This window comes from Euprymna scolopes, chromosome 36 (assembly GCF_053919585.1).
Source record: "Euprymna scolopes isolate OS-2025 chromosome 36, ASM5391958v1, whole genome shotgun sequence".
Taxonomy (NCBI): domain Eukaryota; kingdom Metazoa; phylum Mollusca; class Cephalopoda; order Sepiida; family Sepiolidae; genus Euprymna; species Euprymna scolopes.
The window spans coordinates 77,352,213-77,378,371 of record NC_136517.1 but is presented as its reverse complement, the minus strand read 5'-3'; the positions used below and the strand labels follow the sequence as shown (position 1 = coordinate 77,378,371).

At 36.7% G+C, this 26,159-nt stretch overlaps 1 protein-coding gene across 1 annotated transcript in view; it reads right to left on the bottom strand.

Moving 5' to 3' along the window:
- LOC145260619 (translation initiation factor eIF2 assembly protein-like) overlaps nt 1–26,159 on the bottom strand; it is a gene marked incomplete in the record, with an annotated part of 69,209 nt that overhangs the window by 33,546 nt on the left and 9,504 nt on the right. The window contains 2 exon segments of the mRNA XM_080118931.1: nt 17,472–17,516; nt 19,134–19,203. Of these exon segments, the coding sequence (XP_079975057.1) occupies nt 17,472–17,516; nt 19,134–19,203 (115 nt within the window).

Genomic DNA, 26,159 nt, shown 5'->3' with positions numbered 1-26,159 from the left:
GAGAAAAATAAGACTCAGAACTATTTTGACAGATTAAGTCGATAGTTGGAGTTATAACAAATGTCTGTTTTATATTTGTTTGACAGTTTTTCTTATGATAAACTAGATTATGCATCAGTCTTTTATTTTCGACTATTTTTTTGTCCATTTTGACTGTGAAGTAGGGGTCCATATCCTTTTATATGATGTAATTTGACATTATATTATGAAAATGGGCTATAATGAGCCGATCCAAGTCTTTTTTCAGCTCTAGATATTGATCATAACTTAAGATTAGATTGTTGCCAAATTCACCAAAAAATCCTTAAATTTTTATAAAAATGCCAATTTTGAGGCTTTAGTGTCTGGAAATGTCAAATATGCCGAAAGGTTTTATTTGATTTTTGTAATTTCCAACCCATTGTCACTTTAAAAATCCAAAGGAGAAGTCTGGCAAAGCACCACAGTTATGTTTTTTCTCAATAAAATATCGCCCCAAACAAGCTCTAAAAAAGTGCTGCGGCACCACCTAAAATGGTAAAAATAAGGTACTTCCTCTCATTTGCCATCTTTCTAACCATGATTTTTGGATTCCTTGCCCTCAAAACCTTATATGTGTGAATATTTAGCTCCAGAGCTTTATTTTTTGCAACAAAAATGCAAATTTTGTAAAACGCCGGGAGTCGAAAATTCTACGTCATGAGATAGCAATTTTTGATTTCCAGGCCGAAACCAACTGTGAAAAAAAATATGTTCCTGAAATCCAACTGGGCTGAAATTGCAGATTTCTCTTAGTTTTAACCCAAAGTTTGTATGGTGTAAATATGAAAAAAATCCAAGAGGGGGTGTGTCGGGGCTGGATGAATTGGGCTGGAATAACCCTTTTATTATACGAAAAAGGCAAATCTACACGCACTGATCGAAAAATGTTGAATATTTAGCTTTTCAAAGTCAGGGTGAAAAAAATACACATGCGACCCCCGTTCGTAACTCGTAGATATTATGATTTCGACATGATATAAAAAGTTTTAAAAATGAGCAACGGCCTCAAGAAGCCACCAGAAAAAATCCTTTTGTGGACATACACAAAAAGCGAACATACATACATACACACATTTTCGATTTTATATATATATAGACTAGCGAGGGGTACCCGGCGTTGCCCGGGTGTTTGGAAGTGTGTGTGGTTTTGGGTAAATAAAAAGAAAAATCGTTGGTTGTCAAAAAAAACAAAAAAACGAAGCCTTGATGCACAGTTGGAAAATAGTAAAGTGTGAAAAAAAAACAAAACAAAAAAAACAGGTGCCCGTTTTTGACGAGTTATTTACGTGAACTTTGAGTGCAGGACAGTGTTTTATTTAACGCGAGTCTGTTTATTTATACAAAAAAGTTTAATGCACGTGCGGTGATGGTACGCGATAGCTATTCAGCAGTTAAGATTTTCTGCGGGACAGTTTTTAATGAGGTCAATAAACCGGTTTGTTTGTTTTTAACTAACTTTGGAAAAAAACAGCTCCCTGTTTATTAGGGGGAGTGTCTTGTCTCGAAATGAAAGCAACCGTCTGATATGACGAAGCCGACATTGACCAAACGTTACATAGCTTTCTAGAGACCACTGGTCGTGGGCCAGTATTTCGAATCGAGTTTCGCTTGTTTTTTTTTTTTGCCGAAAAACGAATGCAACACGTGCAGATCCGAAAATGTCGAATAATTAACGTTTCAAAATCGGGCAAATTAAATAGAGAGGCGACCACCGTTGTTAAGTCATAGATATCATCATTTAGACGTGATATAAAAAGGTTTAAAAATGAGCGACGGCCTCGAGAATCCGCCAGAAAAAATCCTTTTGAAGACATACACAAAAAGCGAACATACATACATTTTCGCTTTTATATATATAGATTAGTGTGTAAGAAGTTGAATTTTAAAGTCTGCGTAAATTGTGCTTGATAACGTAATTTGAATAAATGACAACCTTGAAAGATTTTAATAATTTTTTTATTTACCAACGTAATAATGTGTTGAATTATGGATGACATTTTTTCACGATAAACTTCATCTTCAGAAAAAAAAAAGAAACTATCACCACTCAGAGTGTATTTTTGCCAACGATTTGGAAATTACAGGATGTCCATTGCAATAGATTCACAGAAAATGATTTAGCTACTGTTAGAATGTAGCGTAACCACCTCTGAGAGTGGTAGAGCTCCCCATTGGGGGGAAGATTGAGATTCCTGAACACTGAGTAAGGCTGGGAAACTATGCCAGCATTAACTGCTAAGCATTACTGGGTATCCGGGCAGCGGCGGGTAACCTGGCTGAAAGGTAGAGTAAAGTTATGAATCTATTGTGTTTCGTAAAACAGACATACTTTTTATTGTTTGGAAAAAATGACAAGTGATGAAATTTTGAAAGCAAGAACAAAATATAATTTCGTTCTTGATCTGGTGAAACCCAACTCAAGGACATCTGCTTCTGAGTACAAGGCCAGACCGGGGGCACAGTGTTGACATCTCTAATCATGTGAACGGAGTTGAGCTGTGATCACAGATTCTCGGGCCGTGTAAAGAATCGGGACAGCCCTTGAAATTATGTACCTGCCAGTGATTGGCCCATCGGCTTACCCGATCCAGCCCTTTCCTCGAAATATAAGTGAATGCTTGCACCAAAAATCTCAGAGTAGAGTTGGAGCCAAGTTTGAGCGAGTCGAAATCAAACCGAGGGATCGTCGCCACACCCCTATCTCGCTGCTGTTCATCACTACCGAGAGACTAAATCTAATTGGAACTTAAGTGTTTTGCATGAAATCGAACTGAACAATTGTATATATGTGAACACACTTTGTAAATTTCGTTTGAATTAATTGAGTAGAATAGAGATATCTGAGTTTGTATTCTTTTGCCTGCATCAGAAGCTAATTATTTTCAGCAGAAACCGGCATATCAACCTGATAAACGAGGCCTGCAGTGCGAAAGAATCCTGTAGAGAACTCCCGGAGAGAAGACGATCATGACCATTGTGACTTGGACAGGGTCAGAAGCCACAAAGTGTGAGCTTGTATTTTGTGTTTGATATTAATTTTTATCTCTATTATATATTTCTATTAGTTTGTCTGTCTGTTCCACTTTTTCTTGGAAACTACTGAAGTTGATATAAAGTTAATATTATTGTTTTTGTTAAGAGCCTTTTTTCTAATTAATACATACTATTATCAGTTGAATTTTCAAGAAAAATAAACTTCCTAAAGATTCAAGTAATTCCAAATGTTAATGATGTTTGAAGTTTCTTTTTTGAAATATTAAGTTAAAATATAAACATGACTCTTGCCAGCTTTTTACCCAACAAGCATAGAAACTGTGATTAACCAAATGAACTGTCATACATATTTAGTAAAACCGTATTTCACATTTTACGTACAATTGTTTCTAATATTAACCTTAAACAGTGTAAATCTTAAAACCTAGAAAAATCATAATGAAGATTAATTACTAATTGCAGTTTGAAGGAGAACAACAAAGGGTTTAAAAAAAATCATTAATCACTTTAAGCAAGCAAATAGGCAACTTGGCTAACTGAAGGGCAATTGATAGATGAATAAGAAGAGAGTGAGAGAGAAGGGGGAGCCAGTAATGATGGGAATGGATGTAGGAAGACGGAGGTTTGTACCCAGATGTGTATGACTCTTGCCAGCTTTTTACCCAACAATTATGGAAACCATAATTAACCAACACTAGAGGATGACCTCCAATCTGTAGTGGAATGGGGACAAAAATGGATGGTCACATTCAATGCTGCCAAGACTAAACTGGTTTCCTTTAATAATTACAAGAAACCTTCTCTGCCACCAATAGCAATGGCCAGTGACTCTTTATCTGAGAGTACATTTTCAAACTGCTTGGCCTAACGTTCACAGGAAACATGAGTTAGAACAATTATATTGAAAACATTGCCAGGGCCGCTGCGAAGAAGGTAGGCTCTCTCTACCGTACTAGAAAACTACTGACACCTGAAAGTATCCTGTACCTCTATAAGGCCACCATTCGCCCATGTATGGAGTATTGCTGTCACATTTGGGCTGGTGCATCTGCTACTAGTCTCTCGCTCCTAGACAAGGTTCAAAAGAGAGTCGCCAATCTGATAGGCCCTGAACTGGCATCTAAGCTTCAGCTTCTGTCCTATTGACGAAACGTTGCATCCCTCTGCCTGTTCTACAAGTATTTTAATGGTGAATGCTCTGACAAAATGCAGACACTTGTGCCCCCACGACGTAAACACCCTCGACAAACCCGACAGGCAGCTAAATCCCACCCCCACACAGTAGAGATCCCTAGATGTAAAAGATCTTTCTACTCCAGTAGTTTCTTCCCCAGAACCGCTAGACTCTGGAATTCCATTCCAGGTCCCTGCTTTCCCAACTGTACTGACATGCAGAAGTTCAAGTGTAACGTGAACCGACATCTTGCTGCCCAAATCCCAACATAGTGCCCCAGTAGTTGCTGCCCCTGATAGTAGCCCCCTACACCACAGTGGCAATGTGCCTTGTTTGGGGTGAAAATGTAATAAAAAAAAAAAAAAAAAAAGAACTGTCATACATATTTAGTAAAACTGTATTTCACATTTTACGTACAATTGTTTCTAATATTAATCCTTAACAGTGTAAATCTTAAAACCTAACAAAATCAAAATGAAGATTAATTACTAATTGCAGTTTGAAGAAGAAAAACAAAGGGTTTAAAAAAATCATTAATCACTTCAAGTGAGCAAACAGTTAGGCAACTTGGCTAACTGAAGGGCAATTGATAAAACGAATAAGGAGAGAGTGAGAGAGAAGGGGGAGCCAGTAATGATTAGAATGGATGTAGGAAGACGGAGGTTTGTAACCAGACGTGCATGGCCCAGTCAGATCGCCGACTCCCAACATCATGTGTTGTGGATTTTTTGTTCGACTATTCCTCTTATGGCTGGATCGTCATTTTCTCGCTGGCGACTGTTGATAGGAATACACATGGTTTCACAAAGAAGAAATATTAAAATAAAACAAACATGAAAAAAAAACAACGCCAATGTTTCCCATACATACATCTGGGTGTGTGTGAAGCTAAAGTCCAACCCCCGCGCACTACCAAGGTTAAGCTCGTCTGTCAGTTGCAATTCATTTCTGTTTCGCAGTCAACTCTAAAAACTGTCCAACTGTTGTCGCTATCAACTCCTATCCGCCGTGAAGAGCATCTAATTGTCAATTGACTCTCTGCGTCGGTATCTGAAGTCTCCCCACTCCGGCTACCGGAAGCTGCCCTTCCCTGTGTAATTTGTTCTGTATGTTTCTATTGTCATTGTCAAATCAAAAAGGCTCGATCTAAAAATACCTAAAGATTCACCGTTTGCTACTTCCCATCTCTTTGTTTATTGTAAGACACTTCCTATTTCTTTGTCTATTGCCCCCCCCACTCAGATCCACTTTATAGTATCACAGGTTGGTTTACGTTTATTCGCAAATTTCTACATCTAAAAAAATACAATGTCACGCGAAATCACTTTATATAGGAAAAGTCCTGAAATGCCAAGGTAATGTTGATAATTAAGGAAAACGAAAAATAGAAGCGAATGGATATGTAAATAAATAGCGACATGTTTTGTAAGTGCGGAAGCGTTCGTTTAATGGTAAAAGAAGCGAATATCAGAATTAAAGAATGTCTATGTTTCATCCAATCAGCAGTGGTGGATATCGGCAAGGGAGAAATTATTATTTAGAAGTGATAACGTGCAAATGTTAGTGTATCTGTATGTGAATATTAACTAGTTAAGAGCGGCGCAAACCAAGCAGAGTAGGAATATGTGGAGATGGCGCCGGTGTCTAGTGGGAGTAGTGGTAGTAAAGACTAGGTAGGGAGAAAAATATGATCTACTGCCTCTGTAGATGTTGAGATTTTGATTGTGGCGCTCCTCGGAAATAACATAATATTTTAAGTTCACACATAGATGCGTATGTAATGTCGTTCTAAAGTTACATAACAATAGTTTAGACGTTATAAATGTGCATGTGCCACGTGCAGTTGCAACCTGGCGTAGTTTGGTCCAGAGGGGAAAAATTGCACCTCTTTTATTATACAGGGTGTTCCAAAAGTCTTGGGCACATTCAAAGTCCGCATAACTGCTTAATTGTGAATGGTAGTAAGATGAAAGCGGTGCCATTTTAAAGCTAAATGCATTAAGTTTTTTGTAAGGCTATACCAAAATATACCAGATATACCAGATGTGTTTTTTAGTTCTAGAGATATTCAATGTCAAAATGTGCCCAAGACTTTTGTAACACCCTGTATATAGGGATATCAACTATAAAATGTAAATGATAAAAAATATTTCAACTAAATATATGAAAATATTTATGTATATATACTAGCAGGGAGACTCGACATTGCTCGGGATTAAATGATGATCAACAAATGTTTCACGCTTCTATATTTTTATTGCCATCGAAATCAGTAAAATTGCCCATTTTTTAATCAAATTGATTGATTGCCTGTTCAAGTTTAGGACCCATTGAGGCACAACAGGAGTTACTTAGTACACAATACATAGTATTCTACATTGCACTGTAAAGAACTTACTGTTGATTTTATAAAATTATTTTTATATATAACTAGTGGGGGTGGCCGGCGTTGCCCAGGTGTTTATTTGGGATTAAAAAAAAAAAAAGTGTTAATAGGCAGGCAGGCTCAAACCCATGACGCAAAGGTGGAAAAGAAAGGGAAAGAAAACATGACACCGCTACGCTACGAAGCCATAGGAAGTAAAATGCATTCAAATTAAGCGATGTCAATCAAAAAGTTGATTTGCTAAGTGAAAGATTTCACGCAGGTGCAGAAATTAATGTTGGCTGAAGGCCAGTTTAGCTTTCCCTAATTTCATTTATTTGTTTCGTCACGATGTTGGGAAAACCAAGCTCCCCCCAAAAAGGGTGAAACTTTCAAATAGATAGCAATTGTCTGATATGAAGGGTTTTCTCCCACATTGATCAAAGCTAATTGCTTTCAAGACATCCTAGCAGGAAAGCCAGGTGGCCTACTTTGCTCTGATTAGTTTTGCTTTTATACAAAAAAGACAATAAACACAGGAAAGCAGGGAATAGAGGGAATTTTATAAAAGTCGATCAAATTAAACGTAGAGATGACGTCCTTTCCCAAATCAGAAATATTATGATCTGGGGAGTATAAAAAGAAAAAAAAAAAATAAATAAATAAAATAAAAATAACGTGGTCGAGAGCCCCCTCCCCAGCCTTTCGCGAACATACAAAAATGCACGCACCACTTTTGCCTTTTATATATATACTAGCGGGGGTGCCCGGCGATGCCTGGGTGTTTGGAGGTGTGTGTTTTGCTGGGGGGGGGGTAAAGCAGAACAAAGTGGAAACTTAACCCTGTTTAAATATTAAAAAAAAAACAAAAAAAAAAATATTAAACTTCTTAAAAAAATAAAACAGAAAAACAGCGATTTCAATATTAAAACCTTAAAAATGGGAAAAAAAAAATCTTTTGTAAGTGTAAAAGAAAAAAAGGGGGTGGTGGTTGTAGGTAGGCTCGAACCCAGAGCCTTGAGGCCAATAGGCTAACAACATACAACTGCGCTACGGCGACGGAAGCAATGTAAGACGTTAAATTTAGCAATTAAAAAGTGGACGAGTTCAAACAGGTGCTTGATTTTATTGAGGTCAAACATCACGGCATGGGAGAATGAAATCCTGCAGTTAACTATTTCTGTGAGACAATTTTTGGGGGTTTTTATTTTTTTCTTTCCCCATCTTGTTGAGGGGAGGGGCCCCAAACGAATAGCAATTGTCTAATATGACAGTTTTCACTGACATTGATCAAAGCGCTCACTGCTTTTCTGGACGAGTGTTGAGGTTTGTTTCAGTTTTGCTTTTTTATACTGAAAAGCCAAAGACACGTGTGTGGGCCAATAAATATGTCGAAAAATCGCTCGTAAAAGTGTTACATGATAAGGGCTGTCCCCTTTTCATGTAAAAAAAGAGAGATTTAGTTAAAATGAAAATGAAATAGAATAGACAAAATTCGAACCTCGTAATTCAGGTAGAAATAGATTACGAGAGAGAATTAGCAAATGGAATGTAAAACAAACCATTGTGAAGCTTAGAGATAAAATAGTTTTAAGAAAAGAATGTGCATTGTCAATTCTGTTATGAAAATTCAATTGAAAGAATGCAACTACAAGATAATTTAATAAACATGTTTTTAACATATTGGAAATATAGGTTACTGGGAAGATAGGTTAAAATTCCTTTTGTAAACAAAGGAAAAAGTTTTGGACACGCATTTCCAGAACACATGAAAGAAGACACATGTTTTAACATGTGTATGACGTCATGGAAAACGGGAAGTTCTCGATATAGTTAGAAACTTTAGAGTTAAGCAAGGAGAAACTGAGGGAGAGTCAGAGAGAGTTTGAGGACGACAGACGATAGTCGGCAGTTGGGATTCGAACGTCTAGAAGCGAGACGGTCACTTTTGAAACTTAGAATGTGAAGCTTTGAATTCTTGACTCAGAAAACCACGACTGGTCGGGAGAAGAAATAAACCCATCATGTGTTTTTATGAACGTTGTCTTTGTGTTGTAATTCTACTAAAAGGTAAAGTGAAAATTGTTATAATATGTCTTGTATATCATGTGGTTTAAAATGTCTTTACATACACATCTTACATACACAATATGAACACTAAGACTGTCTCAACACTATCTTCTCACTCAAAGAGCTATTACACTTCTAAGTATGAACATTTTATAAATATGAAGCTCTTTATAACACGAACAATCTCTAAGTCTCAACAACATCATCTCTCTCGAAGACTCTCACTATTAACAAAACGAAGAATAAGAACAATAATAATAATAATGAACTATATAACAAAAGTTGCCCAAATTAAAGATACACACCGAGTCGTTTTGTAAATCTTAGATATTATAATCTCGGTAGCATATAAAAAATTATAAGAATGAGCGACCAACCCGAAAAAAAAAAAGAAGCCTTTGCTGAACATACACAAAAAATGCACACACTTACACATTTTGCCTTTTATATATATATATATATATATATATATATATATATATATATAAGATGGCTTGCATTAAAGTTTAAAATGCAAAAGTCAAGTCTCATACTTCAATTGTGCTCTAAACAGCAACATTCATATTGAATGTACCCCTCAAAAAAGCTACTGTTGATTGGTCTTCTGTAATGATAATGGGTGCCATTTCAGTTTAAAATGAAAATGTCAAGTATCATGGTGCAATTGTGCTTTAAAGAAAAACATTCATTTCAAACGCATTTCTGTCATATCAAAGAACTTACTGTTGATTTTATGTTTGGCCTTTTGGCTTGTGTGGCAATAAAATTTCTCAAATGCATTTGTGATGTTAGGCTGTGTAAGGTGTTAACTTTGATCAAATTCGCCTGTTCCTTCTTTCATCGGATTTTTTTGATTATCTATACTTATCGAAAACATTCGGATACAAAACCTATCTAAGAACACTGCCAGGCACATAACGTACCCTAATCCCATATTTCATCATTTTATGTCGTTATTAATTAAAAAAAAAATAACAGTTACACATTTTGATTATAATATAAAAGTGATAAATAAAAAAACCTTTTGCATTTATTCAATTCGAAAAATATCCAATGAAGTAAAATTAATTTTATTAAGCCCAAATTACATCTATAGATCAATACACACAAGTGGAGTCACGTGAACGAAACCACACCGAATCGTTGAAAGTTAACCAAGAAATATTTGGACTTCATCTACTTTTCCAGGCAATGTCGGAGCACAGGTAAGCCTGTATACTGTTTAAAAAATAGTTAAGAAAATTAGGCATTCCAATGACTCACTTCGAGGTTTTCCGCTGTACTATATGTCTATATAATAATGGACTCTCCGGTTGATTTTGACATACGAGGTTCTGCCACAACAACTAAGTTGTTTAGAAATCCACACAGAGGATTTGTTTATAGTGGTGAAGGCTTGGTGTAGAACCAACTGCTAATCCTAGTTGGTGCATATGACTGCCACATGACAAAGCACACAGTACAATGCAGGTTTTTACATCAGAGTTACCTTTTCTTAGATGCACGTCTTAACTAATACTAGGAGTGCATCTCTCCCAGTGAATTAATGTGCCTCCAGATACCAACCTGGAAATTTCTAAGGCTTGGTGCGGTACATACTGTGCCTGGCCTTTCCAAATGGTCACCTATCTGATACTGCCAGGCTCAATGTTGCTTAACTTGGTGAGAACCGGTGTGTCAATGTGATTGTGTCGTATATGTGTGTGTGTGTGTATATATATATATATATATATATATATATATATATAGACAGTAGAGTTTAGTTTCCTAGAAGCACAGCCAATGAAACAACGTGTGTCTACCAAAGAGTGCTCAATGAGTAAACAGAGCAGGTATATTAATGTTTGTATAAATAAATTTTATATATATATATATATATATATATATATATATTTCATAAAAATAAAAAATAAATTAATAAATAAATAATAGAAATAAAATAAAACAATTATAATTATCTAATGATAAATATAAAATTTATTAGTACAGTTAATATCCATAAAATCTAAATAAAGTTATTTTATTATGTAATGGGAGATAACTCAATTTCGTAATTAAAGAAAGTTATCTCCCTTGGACCGCAATAAACAAATCGTTGGAAAAATTAATAAAGCTCTCATATTAATGTTAAAAATGGTTAAATAAATATAATTAAATGGGAATAAAAGAAACCTGTTTAAACTTATTAACAAACTTAAAAATATTTATACATGAAATAGAAAATTTATAGCTATGAAAAGGTTTAGATCTAATTAATCAACGAATATTATTGTAGATAAATTAATAGATTTGGTAATTAGTTTTTTTTTATAAAAATAAACATAAATACAGACATTATAGATTTGACCGTTATTAATATATCTGTTTTTTTTTCTTTTTTTTTTTTTACAAAGAGTCATCACTTATCAAGGCTCGGAGGCCCCTCGAGGATAAGGGTCAATGAGTGTGCAGTACTGCAGTGGTCAAGGGAACATGTCAGTTATCGTTAGTAGTGGAAATTTGGTAAATTGGATTACTTAAGGGGAACAACTCATCAAGAATTTGTTTACGTTGGACTTGAAGACAACCAAATTGTAGTCAGTTGGAAAGCAGGAAAACAGAACAGAGTTCCTCAGGCGTGCAGTTCTAAGAAAAAAGTTTTGTTCATGGAATCTACGTTTAGGTACAAATAAAGAGTTGAGGAAATTATTGATAGTGGTTTCAATTAGACGAGTGTTTTTCGTGAAAGTCAGGCCAGGGGGCGACCATAGATTGGAGTTCAGACAAGCACTTGCCATGAAAATAATGATAAAGCAGAGACAGGCTTGCGATGTTTCTTCTGTTGGAAAGGGGTTCCCGGGAAGAGAAAAAGGCATCCCCCACTACGAGGCTACGAAGTCTATTTTGAACTCTGTCAAGGCAGGATAAGTTGCTTCTAGCAGCTCCTGCCCAGATGTGGCAACAGTACTCCATCCTTGGACGCATTTGGCTCTAATACAGGTAAAGAATTGCACCAGCAGTGAGATATCTACTGGACCGATAGAAGGATCCCACCATTTTCCTAGCAGTTCTGGCAACGGATTTGATGTACGTGTTCCATCTCAGATCAGGAGTAAAGGTCAAGCCCAGAAGTTTGTCAAAACATGGAGCCCCCTCAAGATGAGGGCCATTCATTTCAATTGATGCCAGATGGGGATCAGAACGTTGATAATAGAAAGATAAAAGTTTGGTCTTGGATGCATTAAAATTAACCAGCCACCTTTTTCTCCAGTGCACCATGTGCTCAAGATGAGAGGATCAGAGAGAACTTGGTCATTTATGGCCATTGAAGTGTTTTCATAGATGGTAGTGTCATCAGCATAAATGTCTACGAATGATCTTAGAATGTGATTTGGAAGGCTATTGATGTAGAGCATAAAGAGAGTTGGGCCCAGGATGGACCGTTGACGGACACCAGCATTAATACTGTGGGCTTCTGATTTCTGCCCATCAACCACTACTCTTATGAATATCAGAGAGAAATTATTTAATAATTGAAAAGACATTTCCAGCTATATTGTAGCCACATCCTATCAAAAGCCATACCCTACCAAAAAGCTTTGATGTGTCAAGGGCAATTACCTTAGAAAGGAAGCCTCCATCGAGAGATTCGCTAATCCTATGAGATATAACTGCTAAAACATCAGCTATAGATCTAGCAGAATGGAAACCATATTGCTTGTCACTAAGGAGATTATTTTTACTGAGATGCTTGACTAGTCTAGCAACTTATTCATAACGCACAGGAAACTGACTGGTATGTATTGAGAGGGAGATGAACGATCACCTGAATTTTTAAATATGGGACATACTGATGAGGTTTTCCAGGGTGTTGAGAAGCATTTCAGTTTAAGACAACACTTAAATAGCTTTGTAAGTATGGGAGTTAGTTCTGGTTGAAGCTTTTTGAGCACTACAATAGGAATGCTTTAAGGACCAGTTACTTTACTGGAATCAAGGTTTTTGATTAGTTTGGCAACATCATGCACAGATATTTGTATGTCGCATAGTGGGTTTTCAGACACAGGAGGAAATACATAGGGTAGAATTAGCTGCAAAGTTCTTGGCAAAGAGTTTGGCTTTGTCTGATGCTGACAAGATTACCTCCGGTCCATTGATGATGGTTGGGATAGAGCACACACTTCTATTCAGGATTCTGTTTGTTATTTGCCAAAATTAGTGGAAACCAAGCCGCTGCTCAGTTACTTTGGACTTGATGGACTGAGCATACAACTCTCTTGCGTTCTTTATTACTTTTTTACAGTGGTTCCTGGCAGTTCTGAAAGCAGCTTTAGTCTCAGTACATATATTACATTGGAAGCAATGGAAAAAATGATTTCTATGCGCAATGGCAGTTGCACATTCTGGAGAGAACCACGGCTGGCTGTTAGATTTTTGCTGGAATATTTTGGAGGATATAAAACGATCTATACCTACAATTAACCATTCAATCAGGTCTGATACTATGGAGGACACATTCTTTTTAACATGGAACGAAGAGGTAGATCTGATATAAATGTATGAAAGCTATCCCAGTCAGCCATAGAGTATCGATATACTGTATGATGGAGAGGTATGTCGGAGGATGTGTTATATTTTGTTTTTTATCTTAACAGAGACAACCGAGTGGTCTGAAGATCCCAGTGGAGATAGAACGGAAGATGAACATCACTCAGGGCAAGTTGTGAGAAAAAGGTCAAGGAGACTTGCATATTGACCATCAGTATCAGACACACGGGTGGGTTCGTAAACAATCTGAGTTAGGTCATAAGCAATGAAGAAATTGTGACAGAACCTCCCCTCATCATCTGTTTGTTTGAGTGGGCTGATCATTCCACATTGTGAACATTGAAGTCTCCGCAGACGTGAATGTTAGCCGAAGGATGAGCAGACAGGATGTGGTCAATTTTCTCAGATATGCTCTTAAATATAGTAACGCCACTGTTATGGTGGTGATAGAGGGCAGATATAAATGCAGTGGTGTGAGTAAGTGCAATCCGAAAGCACATATAGGGTAATTTAGGGTCTTCTCTGGAGATGTTCCTACCACATGGAAAGTCATCTCTAATGTAGGCACATATTCCATGCCCATATTGATCTTAGGGGTCAGGTTTGAATGTTAAATTAGAATATCCTTTAATTACAAACTCATCTAGAGAAACAGTCGGTCCAATGCCAGTTTTGCTTAGAAAGAATAGGTCAGGTTTGGTCTCCCGTAGACCCCTGATGTTAGAGAAGGAGACATGGTGGGGGCGGGGGGGGGTGAGGGTTGTCTACATTGGAAGTTGGAGTTCTGGGTTTGTGTATTTTTTCTGGAGACGTTTCATGATGGAGTTTTAGGATTTGTGGAATAGGTCGACAGACTTGGTTAGAGCATCCCAGAGAGGGAAAATAAAGGAAGAAAAAGTGAAGAAATATATTTTGTTTATAGACCATGATAAGGTAAAGCCGTAACAATTACCAACTACTATGGCATTGAGAATCCCCACCAGAAGCTACTGCATGGTCCAAAATCCATTCACCAAATGGCAATACAGCGGCCCCAGTACTTTACACCTGCTAATAGGACGACCTCCTTAGTGGTTAGTCCAAGCTTCGGGTCCCTGACTCTCAGGCGGATAACGTCAGCCCAGAAAAAAGTTTACCTCCAGCACCCTTACTAGTGACATGGTTACAAGGATAGAAATAGAAACAGAAAAATTTCCAACATCTCAGGCTACTGCTAACATAAAATTCTGCTGATCTAGAATAAAGCTTTTTCTTCACCCTTTGTCAGAAAAATCACACGTTCCAAACGAGGACTGAGAGAAATTAGGAGAAACGAGAGTCATGGAAGCTGTTGACAACCAACGCATCCACAATGTGTTATCTACTCCACTAAAAAAGAAAAAAAAGAAAAAAAAGAAAGAAAGAAAAGAAACTGATATTAAGTATTCTACTTATATAAAATAGGCCTGTTTAGGGGAAAGTATGGTGATAGGTTCAACTCTCATTAACTGAAATATAGAAAGAATTAATCACTATTGTTTTTATTCTGGCGGCCATCTTGTTTCACATTTAGGAAAAAACGACAAAAAGAACCAAACGGAGCCAAATGGGCAAAAACATGTCTCCCCCTCCCCCCAACATTTTTCGGCTTCAAGGCCGAAATGACCTCACCTTCACCCTTCCGGATATTTTTCCGCTTCCCGATAAATTCATCGTCTGTAATTCTTGAGCAACTTGGCTAAAATTCCCTCGAATCATTCTCGACTTGATCTGAATGGAAATCATCTACCCCTTTTGCTTACATTCGACACTAGACGGTGCATTTATTAGTATGTCTATTTGAAAAGAATATGAAAAAATGGAATGGCGTCAGAATTTTTTTTTTTTTTTTTGTAAAAGAAATGTGGGAAGACGTTGAATTTAAAACCAGAGAACACGTTTATTTTGAGAGAATTTAGTGAGCGAATTACAAGCCGCAAATTAACAACAATAAATTACAATAAGTTTAAACAATTGTATTTGGGAGAGGTGTTCGTGGACAAGTGTAGAAAGAAAAACAATTCAATAAATAAATTAATACATAAATGAAACAAAAATTCATACATGACTGAAAGAAAAAAAGACATTTCAAAAATATTTTTCTTTTTTTATATCAATACAAACATTTAATAAAAGAACATAACTGTCCCCCCTCCAATGTTAGAAAGGTCCTCGTTGACAACAAAAAAATTATACAACACGAGAATAATATCAAAAAATTTTAAATTCTTGAGGTGTCATATATTAGAACCCTTCGACCCACTATAAATGATATCGCATTCGAGAAAAGCAGCAACGTTCTAAAATGTCTTGCTTAGTTCGTAATGGACGGACTTTGTTAACAGTGTCCACAAACTTGTTGATTTTAATACTCAAATTTTGATCGACTTTTCATCGACTCTATATATTTTAACTTGTCATCACCTAACGCCGTTTACTGTATATTTTAGTTTTCACTTTTAATTCTCATTTTCGCGCCTTCGCACTTTTACTTCAACAACTCAAGATGATTCGTGGATGAATTGAAAGCGCTCATGACAGCAACAACGACAGAACTTATCTTAATATTTTTGATTTTGATACAGAAAATATTATACGGAAAATAAAAGTCTGTTGCCAAGGGCTCCGGAAAGATGGTGGGATCCTTCTACCGCTCCAGAAGATATCTCACTACTGATGCAATTCTCTAGGATGGAATACTGCTGCCATATTTGGGCAGGAGCTGCTAAAAACAGCCTATCCTGCCTTGACAGAGTACAAAATAGACTTTGTGACTTAGTGGGGGATGCCCTTTTCTCTACCCTGCAACCTCTCTCCCACAGAAGAGACGTTGCGAGCCTATACTTGTTTTATCATTATTTCCATGGCAGGTGCTGGTCTGAACAATCTCTGGTCCCCCCTCACCAATCTTTCACGAAAAACACCCGTCTAGCTGAATCCACTGTGAAAAATTTTCCCCACTCTTTATCTGTGCCTAAATCAAAACGTAGATTCCATGAACAAAGCTTCTTTCTTAGAAGTGCACGCCTGTGGAACTCTGTTCCGTCTGCCTGTTTCCCACCTGACTACAATCTGGATGTCTTCAAGTCCAACGTAAACAAATTCCTAATGAACCGCCCCTTAAGTAAACACTTCATTAAATCTCCACACTAACGTACTGTACTTGCAATAACCCTTATCCCTGAGTGGCTTTCTGAGGGCCTTGATAAGTGGTGACCACCGTGTAAAAAAAAAAAAAAAAAAAATGAAGAAAAAGAATTATAAATCAAAATGTTTCTGTTGCTTTTAATAATATTTGCTAGAATATATATACATATAAATATTTATTTAATTATATATAAACAAATTTACATGGTCATGACACTGGACATGCTAATATTTCAGACAAATGATTGGTTAAAAGTCCTCGTCAGGCGATGGTTACTTCTGTAGAAAGCAACCATTTACCAGTTGTCTGACAAGAACTTCTGGTTTTAATCGACCATTTGTCAAAAACATTAACACGTTTATTATCGTGACCATGTAAATTTGTTTATATCAATAAAAATACATCTTGCTTGAAATAGCAACAATCAACTATTTCTTCTGATGAGTTAAGGGCAAAATAGATTCACTGATTGATATAATAATTAAGTGATTGATTTTGCACTACACAACATATACTGCCAAGAATTGTAAATGTCAACTGAATAAAAGGAATAAATTATAAGATGGTCAACATCATGAATTTTGGAATATGACTTTTTGTCATTTATTCAATATATTTCTCTCTAATTACATTGAGCTTTTTAAATAAGAAAATATATTTCTACAGAAATTCGATCTACTGAAGTTCGATCCCTAGAAACAGTCGAGCTACGCTGATGAGAGGTATTTACCTCAAAACACGCATGTACGTAGATTACTGTTTTAAAAATAATAAATAAAATGTTATATACGTCCAAACAAATTATGGGTGACCTTCTAAGTAAATAAAAAAAAAATAAACAAAAAAAAATGAGCTTCGAGGCGAAGCCACTATTAACCGTATTTATCGGTGGAAAAAAAAAACAAACAACAACAAATCTAAATTTATAAGCGATAAAAATAAACAGTAAAGTCATCTAGGGTTAGTGGTCTAATGGTTAAGGCGTCAGACTGTGGTAAACATGGTTTGAAGTTCAATCCCTAGAAAAAGTCGAGCTACGCTGATGAGAGGTATTTACCTCAAAACACGCATGTACGTAGATTATTGTTTTAAAAATAATAAATATATATGTGTGTGTATAAAACAAGAAAAGAAACAGTATTGAATAATCTTACTGTTATGACAGGCATATCCGCTTCAGCAGTTGAACTCCACCTTCCCTGAAAGGAAAGAAAAGAAAAGAAAATTCAATTAAACACAACATGCAGGATGTCTGTCTATGAACTGGTACGACACAAATTTGCTCTGCCGAGTCAGTGAACTAATGTGTTGCAAGCGTGGACAGAACGATGATGATGATGATGGCCTGAAGACTTGTAGAAGAGGTGAAGACTTAAAGAGTTTGCTTGTAATTCTTCACGAGACATTTGTTTAGCTGGCATAGTTAATAACCAATAATTGATATGAAGACATTTTGTACCCAAAATGTAGTTTATTTCAATTAGTGATGGGACGATTCCAACATTTTTCCCCGATTCTGATACAATTAATGATTCCGTGCTAAATTCCCCGATTCTGATTCTTTATAAATCTCTAATTATTTAACTATAAGATTGTTATTTCCCACGATTTTCGTAAAAACACATGTTTAATATGCAGATATTTTCCTAAACGTCAAAATACACTTGTGGAGGATGATCTATCGAATTTAGCTTCACTGGTAATTAAAAATTAATAAATATTTCTTATTTTATCATTATTACCAGCAGGTCTTCGGGACAAGATCAAAGTGTAGTATCTGTTCTTCAGATGCTGCACTTCAATTTCTTGTTTTCTGTCAGTGGAGGAGAAATCCTTCACGACTGAGACAATTTTTATTTTTGTTCCTTTTCTCCACGTTAAAAAACGACCCTGTCCCGTGGGGAGGCATTGTAAATAGGAACATCAAATAAATAAAAGACAATTAAAAGAATCGTTTTGGCATCAGAAAATAGGCATCAATTTTTTTCTGATTCCGATACTCACAAATCTTCCGATTTTTCCAATTCAGATTCTGATTCCGATTAATCCTCCCAACACTAATTTTAATGTCTCAGGGAAAGGAAAAGAGAGAAGGAGAGAAAGAAAGAAAGGAATAAAGATGGAAAGAGGGGTTGCTTTGATTTGGTTGTTTTACGGCATACCAACCCTTTTCGGATTATTCAATGCCGAATCCAATTATTTTGGAAATAGTATTCATGTTGCATCCAGTTATTTTTTAGAAGGTTTTTATTCTTCAAGCTTTTTGTGTCTTCAATCGCTAGTTTTTAGTGTTTGGTTTGGTTGTTTTTATAGTGGATTTTATCGTTTTTGTTTCCTGCCGTGCAGAACATGAATGAGTTTTGCAATGGGAGAGGGAAAACAGTTACAATATTAACGTTCATTTTAAGTTAGGAAACCATTCAGGAAGTGGGGAAAGAGAAAGGGGAAATGGGAAGAAAGAAAAGAAGGAAAAGATGGGTTGTTGCTTTTGCAGAACATAATAAAGTTTTGCAAAAGGAAATAGAAAAACAAAAAGCATCAATGTTAGCTGCATTTCGTCTCAGGAAACCAATATCTTCAGACAGCCTAAACAATTCAACGGAAGGACAACGAGAGAGGAGGAAGGTAGAAAAGAGAGAGGTAGAGAGGCAGGAGATTCATGTAAAACACTTTAACTATGCATATAAATGGATACTTGCTTTACTAGGGAGTATAACTGGTGACAGACCGTGGTCCTGTGGCTGGGTGTCTACGCCGTACATTTGCTCTCCCTCATAGGAGGTCAAAGGTTGCGACACGAAAACATCTATACTTACATCATCTTCAAAATAATCTTCGTCATCGCTCTCAACACTTTCCTTTGGCTTCGGCTGAACCTCGCCAGACCTGAAAAACAAATACAATCATGTTTATTTATTAAAGACTCTGCCAGCGTCTTAGAAAATGTTCATTACTGAGTATAAAAATGAAATTGATGCACAATAGACTTCTGGAGACTAAACGAGAATATCATATTTAAACAATCATGTTAACTACTCAACTAATTTTATTTTTAATCTAGCCTGGGTGCCCAGCATTACCCGGCTGTTTGGAGGTGTGTGTTGAGCAAAAAAAAAATAGTAGTAGGTAGTAGGCAGGCAGACGCGAACCCATACCGCGGAGGAGGAAAAGAACATAAAAAAAAAGTGATGCATTTGTTGTTGCACCCATCACCAAACCTGAAGTGACGTAGATTTAAATTAAGGCTAGACAATCGAAAAGAGGGGATGACTTAAAAAAATATCGGCGAAAAAAGCGACCCTTCCTTGTAGAAAAGTGGCCAGTTGAGGGTGAAGGAATTAATGTTTTGGGCCAAATTTTCGATGTTCGTCGTCAGAAGGGTCAAGCTTCAAAACGATACTGATCTCATGAAAATCCGTCACCTCTGTCGAAAGTTTTAGGCAGACATACAAACATACATACATTTAAACAGACAGGTGAGATTTATATTATCGATAAGAAAATCAAATTTCATGAATATCTGATAAGTGATCGTGTCGCCCGCCGTTTCAAAATAGTTTTCAAGAAACAAAGGGAGATAACTCAACAGTAATTCATACTAGATTTGTGTTGTAGTTTTTTTTTTTACAAGACAGTTACCATAATTCAAGGCCTGAAGGCCATTCAAGGATTAAGATTATTGAGTGTACAGTGGTCACTGGGACATCAGTATAATAGTCGTTAGTGGTTGAATTTGAGTATAATTTGATTATTTAAGAGGACAGCTCAACAAGAACTTGTTTACATTGGACTTGAAGATGGCCATATTTTAGTTAGCTGGAAATTCTATGAAAAAAACTTTGTTCATGGAATTTGCGTTTATATTTAAGCACAGTGGGGAAATCGTTGATAGTGGTTGTAGCTAGACAAGTATTATTGTGATGGTTTGGCAAGAGAGAAGTGCATTATTTACTATGTTTCGAAGCCGGTTCTGAACTGTAAAAGGAGGATAGCATGCTCCGAGCAGCTCCTGCCCGGATGTGACAAAAAAAATTAAACTGCTTGATCAATCTACATGATTTTTGGAATATGTTTTCATTTTGTCATGGGTACGTTCATTATACAGATTTTTCTTTATTTTTGTTTTATAATATAGGGTGAATTCTCGATGTAAACCAGTTTTTAATACATTCATCTAATATATAAAAAGGCTTTCTGGCTCTCTGTCTGTGTTCATATTTTCAAACTGTATCTCTTTCGAAACTAAAAGTTGCAGAGCAGCATTAGGGGCCTCAAATGATTGGATTTTTTATGGGCCGTTCTTTTATGGGTCTTTAGCCGATTAAAATAGTTTTTAAAGAAATTAAAAATGGGCAAAAATTTAAAAGATCGTTATACATTTTATACATTCATCTTAGTTTATTTTGAATTTGTTTAATCAGTTCGTATGCGTGTCACATTGGTACAGTGGTAACATCACCAGCTTTGAATGCTACAGTTTTGGTTTCGATTCTAGCTGATGGCACCCAAATACTTTTGTTTTTTCTAGTGATGGGACGATTCCAATATTTCCCCCCCCCCCGATTCTGATACAATTACCAATTCCATACTAAATTCCCGATTCTGATTAATGTTTAAAGTTTATAAAACAGATGGAAAAATTGCACGTTGTGTGGCCTTTATGTCTTCTTTATCTAATACATATCAATTCAAGTACAATTTCTCTCTCTCTCTCTCTCTCTCTCTCTCTCTCTCTCCCTCCCCCCATATGTGTGTGTGTGTGTGTGTGTTAATTAAAAACCTATTTTCTTACTTTTTACTTATGACTCATTTTAAGGTTTACATATCAATTTCTATAACACACACACCTTGAATAATATATATATATTGATTGAGATTGTCGGACCGACTTCCTCATCTTGGTTGTTATAGTCACAACGTTTCGGCCGTTTTGCCCTCCGGCCTTCATCAGGTGTTTTGTATCGATGATGAAGGCTGGAGGGCAAAACGGCCGAAACGTTGTGACTATAACAACCAAGATGAGGAAGTCAGTCCGACAATCTCAATCAAAATACAGACAATTAATATATGTAGTTTTGGGATGATTCCAATATTTTCCCGATTCCGATTCTTTATAAATCTCTAAATATTTGACTATAGACGTGTTATTTCGTCCCGATTACTGTAAAAATGCGTCAGAAATGTGCATGTATTGTCTTAAATGTAAAAAACACACTTGTAAGAGGATGATCTAGAGATTTTAGGTTTAATAGATATTTAAATCAATAAATATTTATTATTTTATAACTACTACAAGCAGTGGAAGATGTTTCTTACACCAAAATCAAATAAAAAAGATAATTAAATGGAATCGGTTTTGGCATTGGAAAATAGGCTCAAATTTTTCCGATTCTGATACTCCAAAAAGCTCTGATTTTTCCAATTCATCGTCCCAACACTAGTTTTTACTTTTGAAATCACGATTCTATAATAATATAATACAAAATCTGGACTAATTAAAATACCCTATTTAAGTATATCTTACGACCTGGCAAAGCCGGGCATTGCTCGTAGAATAAAAGATTTTATTAGCAAATGAAAAAATGTTGTTTTTGCATGTTAAATATCAAATATGCTTTGTTTGCTATGAAGATTTTTCTCTAATCCTCTTTGGACATTAACAGACCAAATATGCCTTATAAAATCACAGTGTTTTTTAAAAAAACTTTATTGAAGGGGCATAACTCATGAATATACTGAGCTAACACTTTCATTTAGCTAAAATTTTGGCCCTTTTTATTTAGGCATCAACAAAAGATCCTTTACTTGGCCATCATAAAATAAACAAGCCGTGCGTGCATGGTCCCCCTATGGTGCTGCATGTGAGATGATGCCACAAAAAAAATAGTGAAGAAATAACGATTGTGAGAAGCGTGAAGAGCCAACGTTGCCTTCAGATTTTCACCAAGTTTCAGAAAAATCTAATGGATGGGACAAAAGTTATGGGGTAAAAAGTGTCATTTTTTGCAATTTGGGGGCATTTGTAACCTCTTTTGCGCTCCTGGGAATGCCGAATCTCAGTGAAAATGGACAAACGATGCAGTTTCATGCCTTAATGCCATATATTTGAATCCAGCATCATGGAAAACCACTATATAGACATATATATCAAATTTTTGAGTAATATGAAAAAAAGAGCTCCAAAAAGGCATATTTTTTAGCCCTAAAAGTCCAAGAGAGATGCAAACCAGAATTTTGCCAGGGTCATCCATACTGAATTTATATTAAAAACAATGTCCTCCACATTTTGGCCAGGTTTCAGGAAAATCTAATGGATGGATCAAATGCTATGAGGCAAAAAGTGTAATTTTTGACCATTTTGGAACATTTTTTTTACCTCTTTTGAGCCCCTGGGTCACTGAATCCCAGTGTAAATGGATAATGATGCATTTTCCAGCCTTAACACATGTATATTTGAGTTGATAACTGTGAAAAACCATTATATAGTCAGGCATACCAAGTTTTTATCGAGAAATATGAAAGGGGTGCTTTTAGCACTAAAAGTCCCCAGGGACGTGAACCAGAACGTTACCAGGGTCACCTATACTGGATTTATATTAAGAACAATGGGCTCCACATTTTGGCCAAGTTTCAGAAAAATCTAATGGATGAATAAAAAGTTATGGGGCAAAACATGTCATTTTTGACCTCTTTTGAGCCCCTGGGGACGCAACGGGAATTTTTGCAAAAAAATATTTTACTGTGCACATCTATTTAATGAAATACAATTTGTGGCAAAATTTAAAAAAAAAAAGATAATGGACGGTTATCTAGCAATCGTCCGGACTAAAACCCCTCATATCAGACAATTGTTATTCGTTTGGCCAGTTAGGAGCTAGGAACGACCTCGTGGTGAAGAAAATAAATACCACGAAAGATTTCATTTCTTCGCCAACTCCTGACCGAACTATCAGTGACCCGACAGCTTTTGATTGACGTCACTAAATTTAAACGCTTTTCACTTCCTTTGTTGTTAAAATCTCAGGTTTTCTGCCTTCGCGTCATGTGTTCGAACCTGCCCGCCTACTACCACTTTCTTTTTACTTCTTTTACACCTCCAAACACCCCAGGTAATGCCGGGCAACCCCGCTAGTCTATTATATAAAGGGCAAAATGTGTGTGTGTGTGTTTGTATTTCTGCCAAAAACTTTCAACACACGTGACTGATCCTGACGAGATCAGTATCGTTTTGAAGCTCGACCCTTCGGACAACAAATATCGAAAAATTGGCCAAAACATTCCTTCACCCTCAACTTGGCCGTTTTTTTTTTTACAAGAAGGGGAGGGGTCAACATTTTGGCAAGTCATCTCGTCTCCTTTTTATTGACTACCCTTAATTCCAACGCTCGTGACTTCCGGTTGCGCGATGGACGCATCAGCTAAGACGTTATGTTTTCTTTCACCTTCTTTTTGTTCCTTCACGTTACGGGTTCGAGCCTGCCTAGTACCACCTTTTTTTATTTATTTATTTTTTTTTTAAACACCTCTCTCCACCCAAACTGCTTACTGTTGCTTTGATTCCCCCCCACCCCGCTACTACCACTTTTTTAACACCTCTCCCCCACCACCACCCCGGGTTCCTTACTCCACCACCTCTACACACCCGGGCAACGCCGGGTACCCCTGCTAGTCTTTAATCTATATATATAAAAGGCAACACCGGCACGCGCATTTTTGCATGTTTAGCAAAGGCTTTTTTTGCCGGGCTTCTTCGGGGGTTACTATTTCATTATATATATATATATATATATATATATATATATATATATATATATATATATACCCCCTAGATTATAATATCTACGATTTGCGAAAGGACGTCGTGTCTAGATTTATTTTTATTGACTTTTATAAAATTCACGCTATTTCGTTGTGTCACGTGTTTGTTTGTCTTTTTAGTATAAATAAAGTGAAACTGATGGAGTGAAGTTTTTTTTTTTCTTTTTTACACGGTGGTCACCACTTATCAAGACCTGGAAGTCACTCAGGGATAAGGTTATTGCCAGTACAATACGTTAGTGTGGAGATTTATTGAAGTGTTTACTTGAGGTGGCGGTTCATTAGGAATTTGTTTACGTTGGACTTGAAGACATCCAGGTTGTAGTCAAGTGGGAAGCAGGCAGACGGAACAGAGTTCCACAGGCGTGCAGTTCTAAGAAAGAAGCTTTGTTCATGGAATCTACGTTTTGATTTAAGCACAGATAAAGAGTGGGGAAAATTTTTGACACTGGATTCAGATAGACGGGTGTTTTTCGTAAAAGATTGGCGAGGGGGGACCAGAGATTGGAGTTCAGATGAGCACCTGCCATGGAAATAAGGATAAAACAAGGATAGGCTCGCAACGTCTCTTCTGTGGGAGAGAGTCCTCAGCTTTCCCGCCGGGGACGTCCAAAAAGCAATGAGATTATGAATTTAGGGAACAAACAATTAAAGAAACATATTAAACACAAACCATTCTTGACCTTTGGGAAAAGATCACAGTGTAGTATCCGTTCTGATGCTACACTTCATCTTTTCATCTTTTCTGCCCTCGGTTTGTGGAGGATAAATCATTCATGACTGAGGCAATTTTAATTTTTGTTTCTATCCATTGATCGATGCGGCGAAAGTCACTCCACATTTTATGGGGAGCTGGTTTTCCCCCCAACATATTGGGGAAAGAAAACAAAACAAAACCAAAAAAACTGGCTTGCAGCAAAAGTTAAGTGCGGGATTTCATTCCCTTATGGTGTGATGTTTGACCTCATTAAACTTACGCACCTGTCACTTAACTTTTTAATCGTTTAATTTCAACCATTCTCACAATTCTCTTAGTGTCGTGGTATGATGTCCACTTTTTTTTTCGTCTTCTCCTCAAGGCTGCCTACTACAACTTCTTTTTTTCTTTTACACCTCCAAACACCCGGGAAACGTCAGGCACCCTTGCTAGTAAGTGATAAAATATGAAATAAAAAATAAAAAATTTGGTTGTTGCTCGTCCTGGATTGCCGCAATCAATGCATATCACCACTTGTTCGTAAGGGGACACTATTTGGGATCATGTCTACAAAGGTACTATGTAGAGAGGTGAGCAGTGAGATGTTGGTTTACATTACATTTAAATTTCTGCATGTTAGTGTGACATGACTGCCTCTGGGAGCGGTAGAGCTCCCCATTGGGGGGAGATTAAGACCCCCGAAACACTGAGTAAGGCTGGGAAACTATACTGGTATTAACTGTTAGACATTATTGAGTGCCCGGGCAGCGGCGGGTAACCTTACTGAAAGGAAGAGTTAAGTTATGAATCTATTGTGTTTCGTAAAACAGACATACTTTTTATTGTTTGGAAAAAATGACAAGTGATGTCATTTTGAAACCTAGAATGAAATATAATTTCGTTCTTGGTCTGGTGAAACCCAACTCAAGGACGTCTGAGTACAAGGCCAGACCGGGGGCACAGTGTTGACATCTCTAATCATGTGAACAGAGCTGAGCTGTGATCACAGATTCTTGGGCCGTGTAAGGAATCAGGACAGCCCTTGAAATTATGTACCTGCCGGTAATTGGCCCAGCGGCTTACCCCGATCCAACCCTTCCCTCGAAATATAAGTGAATGCTTGCGCCAAAAATCTCAGTAGAGTTGGAGTCAGTTTGAGCACATCGAAATCAGACCGAGTGATCATTGCCACACCCCTATCTCTCTGCCATCCATCACTACCGAGAGACTAAATCTAATTGGAACTGAACAATTGTATATATGTGAACACAATTTGTAAATTTCACTTGCACTAATTGAGTAGAATAGAGATATCTGAGTTTGTCTT